The sequence below is a fragment of the Hipposideros armiger genome, unplaced genomic scaffold, assembly GCF_001890085.2.
Source record: "Hipposideros armiger isolate ML-2016 unplaced genomic scaffold, ASM189008v1 scaffold_263, whole genome shotgun sequence".
In the NCBI taxonomy this organism is placed as follows: domain Eukaryota; kingdom Metazoa; phylum Chordata; class Mammalia; order Chiroptera; family Hipposideridae; genus Hipposideros; species Hipposideros armiger.
The window spans coordinates 2,290,547-2,300,601 of record NW_017731613.1 but is presented as its reverse complement, the minus strand read 5'-3'; the positions used below and the strand labels follow the sequence as shown (position 1 = coordinate 2,300,601).

The 10,055-nt window shown below is 37.5% G+C and overlaps 1 protein-coding gene across 3 annotated transcripts in view; it reads right to left on the bottom strand.

The window, feature by feature from the left end:
- Nucleotides 1–10,055, bottom strand: part of DHRS9 (dehydrogenase/reductase 9) — a 21,450-nt gene that overhangs the window by 8,832 nt on the left and 2,563 nt on the right. Inside the window, exons 1-2 of one of the 3 annotated variants that reach the window (XM_019656609.1) lie at nt 9,471–9,623; nt 406–781 (exon numbers count right to left, since the gene is read on the bottom strand). In XM_019656609.1, coding sequence (XP_019512154.1) covers nt 406–718 — 313 coding nt within the window. In that variant the 5' untranslated portion in view covers nt 719–781; nt 9,471–9,623. Of the gene's footprint in view, nt 1–405; nt 782–5,014; nt 5,438–9,470; nt 9,624–10,055 lie in introns of those variants that run through there. The other 2 variants (XM_019656610.1, XM_019656611.1) reach the window with 2 other exon arrangements.

The following is a 10,055-nucleotide window of genomic DNA, read 5'->3' as shown; positions in this document are numbered from 1 at the left end:
GAACCATTTTGTAGTGAGAAGTAGGGCCTGGGTATCTAGATGGCAATTTGGGGATTGTTTCCTATATTCTCCTGTAGATTTTAGCCTCAGGTTCCTTTGCTGTGTTTGTGGCTAGAGTAGTACTTCATGGGAGAAGACCAGGAGACGTCAATTCCTCCATCTCAGTTTTAAATTCACCCACTGGATTTAAGACTGAGGATAACTTGGGCTGTGTCTCTCATGCACAGAGAGCTTGCAAATTGGAACTACTCAGGGGCTACCCTAAGATTACTTGAAACTTCTCCAGTGTACAGCAGATATTTAGAAAACATTTTCTGGAAAGGCGATTTAAAATCTGAACACCTTTTACTTAGCATTAGTTATTTTGCAACACCCCTTCCCTTCTCCCATCCTCATGTCACTCACCTTTTTCCCCAACTTGGTTTTTCACCCACTGGGCAGTCCTCTTGACATTCTCTGGGTCAGTTACATCCAGAAGCACAGTGTGAAGCTTCTCTGAGGTGTCTGCCTTTAAAGCTGTTGATCCTGATTCAGTCAGACAGGCAGCAATGACACGAAATCCTTTCTTATCAAAAGTTCTGGCTGCCAAGTTTCCAAAGCCCGTGTCACACCCAGTAATGAAAATGTACTTATCAGTGATGTCTGCAATCTTTAGTTGTCTTTTATAATTCCATAGAAAACCACAAAGGATTAGAAGGGCTAACACCCAAAAGAGCATTTTTCCCCCCTCCTTTATATGACAGGGATACTTCTTTCTTGAACAATAAAAGAAGATGTTGTCCTGAGTACACAAAATTAGAAAGAAAATTCAAATTAGAACCATCAAGGCATTATAACCCAGGATTGATGAACTTGAGATATTTTAATGCAGATACATAAATAGTAGGTAAATAGATAGTTAAAAAAATAATTCTTATTTGTTTGTGAAGATGACCATTTAAGTGCTAAACCACTTCTCTAAAGTAATGCAAAAACTAACCAAGTAATAGTCAGAAAAGTAAATGAAAGAGGGAGAACGAGACGGGGAGGGGGAGAGAGAAAGAGAGAAGCCATGGCAAAGCTGACACAGGTCATTGTGTTGATGTGACATTAATCTCATGTGTGAATTCATCTATCTGAAGGATAGACTCTAATGGTACAATCTTATCTCTTGCTATTATACTTCATGAAATTCAAGACTAGAATAGAAAAAAATTCTATTAGAAAACATTGTTCAATTTTAATTGATTTATAAGAGTCTTAATTATTTTCAGACTGTTGAGAAAAGTAGAGTGTTTTGGTGTTGCCACAACAAAAATATTTGCAAGTTGGTTTCTATTTTCTTATTTTAGTGGGTCAATGTCATCCTACAACCTAACTCTGAGGCCATTACAACTCAATGCAGAGAATATTAAAATGTGAGGCCACCAATGAGTTCCCTGAGAGAGAGGAAGAGATGAATGGAAAGAGATTGAAAGAGAGATGATGGCCAAAGGCACAAAATCCCTCATGAGAATCAATAATTCTCAGATTCTGTCATCTCTGGATACCAACTTCCTGTGAGAAAAACATCACTTGTAGAGAGGACAAAGTAAAGCAAATTCATACTTTAAAACTGTGAAGCTTTGACCATAAGTGCAGCTGAATGACCTGGAAAGCTAATTTTGTCAGGGCTAGAGACAACTTAGGGCCTAAAATCAAACAGGTGAAGAGCTTCCTTAACCTTTTCCTCAGCAGCATGTACCTGCATTCTTCTTAGCATATATCATTTTTTTTTAAATTTTAAGGAAATTTTATTTTTGTTATATGTTTACTGCAGCAATTTAGAAATACCACAATTATTTTTGGATTAAAAATAAATGTTAAAGAATACTATATTAATTTCTTAATTTAGATAGCCTTGACCATTTAAATGTCTATGCCTTGTTGAAAGCTCCATTAATATTATACAGGGTTTGGGTACAAAATAATAGTTGTGGATAAATTAGGCAGTCGTATCATTGACAAGTATAATATTAATTTGGAAGTATAATATCAAAAGTACCACAGGGAAAGATTCCATCTATAATACAATGTTTATTATTTACAAAGACAGCCAATACTATTCGCTTTTACTCTACTTACTGATAGCTGGGGGGAGAGCAAGCCCCCCAGTAAGAAGGGAATAAGAACTGTAGGGCATTTGCCTGTTTGCCTCAGATCTGAGCATTTTGGGGGCCCAGGCCTCCTAACTTACAGTCATAGGGCAAACCCAAGGGAAGGAGATTATTGGGTCCAATGCCACGTAGGAGCAGCCAGGGGCCCATATTGGCTTTCTTTGCCTGTGGAAGGAAGAGAGGCCACAGAGAACATCACACATGGAAAATACCTTATTTCCTTCCCATATGCCTCAGAAAGTTTCCTCACTTTGCCCTAAGTCCACATAATATCTTTGTTCTTGATCTGGAATCAAAAGAAGCCACGAGTGCCTCATAGAAGACAATGGATATATAGGCTCTGAGTTGAAGTTCAGGACTCGTGGATGCTTCTGGAATCGTGGCTGTTCATGGACACTGTGTTCAAAAAGTACTTGCAAGGCCAAGCAATTTTATAAACTTTGTTTGAACTTTGTTTTCTTAACAACGATTTCTTGGCCTTTCCTTTGATCCATTTCTTAAAATTGCCCAGTTTTCCTCTGCTTGTAAAAATGATTTGTGCTCATGGTAAAATTTTTTAGCAAATACAGAAAAACTTTAAAAAGGAAGTAATGATTATCATATTTGACTCTTAATATTTTGGTATATTCTTTTCCAGTTTTTTCCCTGTAATGTCAATATTTCCCCCCAATAAGTAATAATAAACATATACACAAATAAAATTACACATGCACACACACTCATGCACACATATATACACAATTTTATTTCTACTGCTTTATAAGGAACATATTATTTCAGATAAAAAATAACTCAATGTAATATATCTTCTTCACATCTCAAGGAAATTTTGGGCTCTACTTTCACATTTTTCCAAAAAAAGAGCTATAGTTAAAGGAAGAAAGGATAAAAGAGTTGATAAAAATAAGTCAAAGGTAAATATTAAAATATGGTAGTTTGGGGCAAACTAATTGATTCTTGTGGTTTGACTATTTCTAAAGCAGTCAAGCTTTTAGACTGTCAGGGCTTAATAATTTGGTATAGTTTCCCTAAATTTTTCCTGTGTAGGAGTTACTGATATGTTGCAAATCAAAGTCCATGTAGCGGGATTTCCCCTTCTCAAATATATAAATACATTAAAAATGTATAGGTTTTTGGGTGGGTGTAGCTAACTCTTGTGAAATTACATAATTAGACATTTTAAGGAAATTTTATATTTATAAATTCAACTAGTGTAGTGTTTTGCTCAAGCATTTGATCCTCTCAACACCCTTTGGAGTTAGAGAGGGCACATTATTTGTCTCATTTTATAGAAGAACTGACATTCCAAGTAATAAATGTAAAAGAAATGATGGAATTAGAGAACCACCATTTGGCAACTGATATGGTAATAATTTTTTAGGCAAGAATGATCAATGGATGCCAAACTAGTGGGTGAAATTCTGAGAGAAACAATAATTAGAGAATCTCAGAGAACTTCCCCATAAGATACATACTAATTTTAAAAAGAGCGATAGTAATGCCACAGTGGAGAAATCTAACAGATGCCACCTGAACCAAATGATAAAAATTAATACCACTAGTTATGGGGCAAATGTAGGTCATGTACATGTTGTTTAAAAACATCAAAGTCATGAAGGAAAAGAAAGACTGAGGACTGTTCCAAATTAATGGACACTAAAGAGATGTGATAACCCAATGCAGCATGTGAGCCTGGACCAGAAAATCATTTTCTTTCTTTTGCCAGAAAGAACCAACTAGTAAAATTTGAATAAAATCTGTGGATCTGATAAATAATACACATTAATATTAGTTTTTCAATTTTGATAACTTACTATGATTATGTAGAAAATGTCCTGCTGTTTAGGAAATACACACTGAAAAATATGAAGATTAAGTAGCACCATATCTTCAACTTACTTTCAAACAGTTCAGAAAATAATAAGAATATGTATATAAATAAATAAACATTAAACACACACACATATAGCATATGTATATAAAGAGAGAAGGAGAATATAAATGTGGTAAAATGTTAATATCTGGGAAATCTGGGTTGTACTATTCTTTCAACTTTTCCATAAATTCTAAATTATTTCAAAATAAAAAGTTGAAGATTTGACAGGGGTAAGTAAAACTTTTTTCGCCCCTGAAAAATGGCTTCATTGGATTGCTCTGGGTCTCATGCACAAAATAGGCAGGAAGCCGAGGACTTCAGAATCTATTGACTTTTGCCACCAAGTGTTCTGCCTTCTACTTTTTGGTAAGTTCACCTCCACAAATAGTGAAGAAAAATGAAAACTCAAACCAAAGCAGTCAGACTCCTCTTCTTTCCTCATCCTTTCCATCTCCCCATCAATCTCCTCCTTCCCTAGTCAAACCCAATTTTATCTGGTGAAAAGTAAACAGAAAGGAGCTTTGTAATTGTTAAGGACGGGCTCCCATTAAGTTGTATTGTCCTTATGAGGTACACCTCTGGGCTGAGGGTCATTTCAGATGCTGGTGTCTCAGCCTTTAGTCTGAATCCAAGGGACTGCCAACCTCAACATAGAGTTTTGCAAAGCCATTACCCCAAATATTGTTGTCCAAAAATATTGGTTTTTCCTCAGTCCCTATGGTTCACATTTCTCTAGGTCATTAGACCAAGTCAGCCACTAACCAACAGATGCCTTTGACCTCTAATAGTATTTTAGCCAAGATGCCACCTCTGAGCAGTAGCCCTCGGTCAGTCATTGGGAACATGACCTGTACACAGAAGCTGATTGATGACTGATTGGTTCATTGACCACTGAGAAGTAAATGAGTAACTGCAACTAATTAGGCTGCCTCAGCCATACTCTGCCCTGTGGTCACCTACCTGGCTCCCTGATCCCCACAATTCAGAGACTCAGGACACTGACCTTAGTTGCTTGGATTGTTTGCTTGTCTTCTGTGTCTTCCAATATACCTCACAACAAACTGCTTAGCAGAGGAACAAATCTCTTGGCTCAAGGCAAGAAGCACCTCGGTCTGTAACAGTCCGCTTAGCATCCAGTGCCTGTGAGCCTAGGTAAAATAAAGTGACTACATGCCCACTCACAGGAAGAACCTTATCATGATGGCAAGATCAATCGCTTTCACTTTGTGAGGAGTCTTCTGTATGTACTGCTCATATCGAGGCATGGCTTTCTCAACCTCAGTACTTTCGATATTTTGACCAGGATAATTATTTGACAGTATATTGCAGAATTTTTGGCAGCACCCTTGACCTCTGCCCCTTAGATGCCAGTAGCCTCCCTCCCCAGCCGTGACAATGAAAAAATATCTCCAGACAATGACAAATGTCCATTGTGGGTCAAAACTGCCCCCAGTTGGGAACTATTGGTCTAGAGCTTCCTTGTCTTGGAGGTCCAGAACTACACAGCACCCAGAACTATTTTTCTGGAAACTTAGTCATTGATTCCTTGGTAATGGCATATTGATGAGTGTTATTTTTTATGGCCTTACTAGAAAAGTTTTGTTACTTATAAATATTACTCATATCCTGCTGCTAATAAAAATTAATTTCTATGACTTAAAAAAGACTTTTTTTCACCAGGAGGATAGGAGGCAGTGAACAAAGCCAAATTAATGTGTGACACCATTTTTGAATTTAGAAGTTACTAAATTAGCACTCATAGCATTTGCAAGGCCTGAATTCCAGCTGAGCCTTTTGAGTTTGCACCCCTATAGACTTCTCTGGGGGTTCCCTGCAGATGGGTGGGCAGGTGACTCTATAGAATTCAGAATATGCTTCTAGAAAACCCATGGTTCTTGGGATTTCCAGATGACCAAGTCAAGTAGGAATGATGGTAACGGCTGTGGTTTACTGAGTGCTTACCATGTTCTAGGCCCTCTGCTAGGATCTATAAATATTCATCTCATTTAAACCTTACCATAAAATGATGTCCATTTTATAGATGAGGAAACAAATTCAGAAATGTAGGTTAACGGGCTCAGGATACGTAGGCCACTGTATTCCACCACCACGCTTTCGTCTCCTGCTCTCCTGCCACCTGGATTCCCTGTTAACGCTGGGAGCCTGGGCTATGTGTACATGTCTCCACACCACCAGTGCTTTTTGTGATACTTGGCATCAAGTAAATACATGATGTGGAAGGAAAGGAGAAAGAGAGAAAGAGAAGAAAGAGGTTTTTACTCTAACCCCAGGGTTCTGGTGATAATTGGACTCGTCTTTGAATCCTCTCAATCATCAGGGCAAATCATCATCATCATCATCATCATCATCCTCCTCATCCTCATCATCACATTTCTAATCAGATAACTTCAACAATTTTTGAAAAGTGTTTAGGTAATATTTATCTCATTTAGTTGTCAAAACATCTCTGTCAGCTAACTAGGGCAGGTATCATACATTAGCTAGAGAATGGCTAGAACTAAAATTTTGACCTCTGAACTCCTAAACTGTGTAAACCGAGAACTGCAAAGAGGTGCACACATTATCAGTCAATAGGAGGAATGAAAATATTTTACCCAAACGCTCTACCATGCCACAAAGATTCAAAAGGAACCAAAAAAGAACTAATTTTTCTTTCATTTGCCATGCAAAATGTGTAAGAGCAACCACCTGACTGCAGCTACGGGAAAATATTGCAACTTGATTGCTGTCCTTGCTCATTTCTGCTCCTTTTAAGTTTCTCTTGGGTGTCTTTTCCTAGTAAAAAGTCTAATGTAGGATCCTGTGATTTCACTTCTCGTTCTCATATTCCTCTGCCTTTAAAAATAAGTGACACAGATTTAAAAAAAACAACAACAGAAAATACTGTCTCAATGTTACTGTGAGTTACACTTTTTGTACAAAACAGAGTTCTCTCTAGATACTTCCTCCCACACCACTTGATTTCATTTCCACATAACTCCATGAAGAGCTTTACTTTAGAAAGCAATACTAAGACTAATTAACCACACTGATCGGAATTTATAGAATATTTCCTTTTAATGTGTTGCAATCATGGCCTAGGTTGAATCAACAACTAAGTTATTAATCTGCATTAAATAGAGAGTATTTAGCAATAGCTTTCTAAAATATTCTCTCTTTGAGGTTTTCTTTCACAAGCTTCCTTAATACTGACAGCGGTCTGGACATGTAAGTCCTTTGTACATTCAAATATTGTAAACCTAGTTAACTTAGCCCAAATTCATTTTTATTTTGACCTTTACATTGAAGTAAGAAATTCTATTTTTTTTAAAAAAACCCAAGTGTCCTTTCATAGATTTCTGCTGTACTTTTCATTAAGGAAAACAAACATGTGGGCCTAATGACGCAAACTCAATTATGATTAGAGAAATATGTTTCAGTGAAAAAAAAAAAAGTTTATGTTGAGCAGCCAGAAATACAAAGAAAAAGATTTAAGATGGAGCTAACATGAAATATGCTTACATTAAGCAACACGTGCTCCATTGAGGGTCTGATTAAGATAACTAATAGTGATTATGATGCAGCTTATGTTATAGTTGAGATGGTATTCATCACCATGGAATGTAAATTCCCTCAGTCAATGGGTTAAAGAAGCTCCTCCCTTAGGCACATTTCCCTTGAACCCTGCTTCCTGCAGGAGAGAGGTGGCTCACAGTACCCCGAGGGCCCTTTGGGTAGCAGGGCAGCGAGGCATGGAGAGACCCATGCTTCCTCTGCAGACTCGGTCAGGCAGTCGCCTAGCAGAGGTGCGCCAGCTGCTCTTGATGCAGGGGAGGCCTGATGGATTTATGTTTGGCATTTTTAGTTCTAAGGATAAAAGTAGTTCTGATTTTCTTTTGCCTTCTCTCCAACTTTTAATTATAATTTACATTAAATTCATAATTATTAATTAATTATTCTCAGTCCCTCCTAGGTTTATTATTTTGCCAGTATGCCTCCTGACAGCACTGGCAGGTTAAGAATTATTGTTACAGCCATGGTTACTTTATTTATGGTCACTGAATAAATATTGCTAACTGGGAGAGAATATATATTGTACATGATTATGCTTATAGATACAAGGCTTCAAAGGAAGCTTAGAATGTGGACAGAATATTATGTATAGATGCAGAAAGTATGTTTAAATCTTCCGTATACTACTTTCAATTTGCATTATCTTTGAGCAGAAGAAAAGATCTGAGCTTTTAAAGATGGTACCTTAAGAAAGTGACATTTGTTACACGAGTTTTAAGACCAATTCCCATTCTCCTCATTTGAAATATATGTGATAATTTTTTCTTGTTTTTAAACATTGAAGTTTGTTCTAAACATTGGGCACATTTTTCAAATCTCAAAAATACAATAGAAAGATGATACAACATTTCCATTTCATTTCATTCAGTAACTAGCCAAGGGTATTTTTTAGAGCACCTAATATATGCCAAGGGGTACTAACATAAATAAAGCACAATCCTTCCCCTTGAGCCAATAATGTAGCAGGACATTTCAGAACTATTTGTACAATCCTATATTGATTTTTAATTTAAAAACATGTTTTATTTAAACTTTTTCACCAAATGCTAAAACTCAACCCACTGCGAGAGAGCATCCCAGACTGCACCATTTACATTCTAAAGCCTTGAACAAGGGCTGCCAGGATGAAATGGCAGCAAAGCCACAAAACTGACTTTCTCCCTTTCCCATTGTAAGTTGGGGGTCGAAGTGAAAGCAGACTTTGACTAGGCCCTCGGCCCAATGCATTTCAGATAAAATATCAACCACAGGATCATAAAATGGAGAATAAATATCTAAAGTAGGTTTATTGCTGTCATTCCAGTATCCATAAATCAAATGTGCACTGTGAGGAATTTTCCCTTGTCTTTTTGACCTAACAGGCATTTTTTTCTTATTCAGTTTGGGGCGTGTGTGTGTGCGCGCGCGCACATTTGCCTAAACGGACATCTGATAATATTTGTAGAGCAGGTAGACAAGATCGGCCCTGCAGTTGGAAGCAAATCTGTTGTTCCAGTAAGAAACTCAGCTAAAATTCCTACTCTTTTTTGGAACCCCTTCTCACTCCAGTTTCCAATTAATTATAGGATTTACATATGGTATTGAACAGTCACAGATAGAATAACTAGATGTAAATTTAGTTGTAACTCTAGGGTGCTAAAGAACATTCAAAGAGAGACCTGGGGGAGTTCAAGGCAAGGTCCCGGGTAACACTGACATCACTTCTACGGTGAGATGAACCCAGTGCCCATCACTGCCTTACAACATATTACTTTTTTAAAATAGCAACCGTTGACCATAGCATGAAAGACAACTTGATGAATTCTGTAAGAGTGAGGAAAATCAGACAGTTTGAAGGCTGACATGAGAAATGAAGGAATAAATAACAAAACTCAGTCATTGGTTACCTTTCTGAAGATGAGCCCAGATGCAGAAGCTATTGTGGATTGCCGGGCTGATTGAGATCTGTCGCTTGTGCTGGGGAAGGAAGCGTTGTGCCTCCCTGACCTCGCTGATCCTCTCGAGGTGAAGGTGCCTGGGCTTCTGCTAAAGTTCCCTTCCCATTCTGTGAGTCACCCTCGTTGTGACATGGGTGATGACTAAATCAACCCTTCTATTGATGAAGGAAGCCAAGAAACTGTGGGTCATGTGTTTCCAAAGGACTCGACAGTATCTTTAGTAAATTAAGTTTGGCATCTTTCAGGAGGGTCTTAAAAATGATCAATAACATTCCTTTAACTGTGAGTACAATCTCTTGGCCAAATTCAGCAGCTGAAATACTGTAACATGGAAGCATTTTGTAAGCTGCCTGGTGCATTGGTTTGATCATTTAATGTTTGTATTATGATTATTATTCATGATCTCTGTAGTTTTTTTCTTCCTGTTAATGTGCCTTTACTGATTTAGTACCCCTTTCCTCTCCTAAGAGAGGTAGGGGAAATGAGTCTCTGATGATTCTTTTTACCACTTTTCTTTCTTCCTTCCTTTCTTTC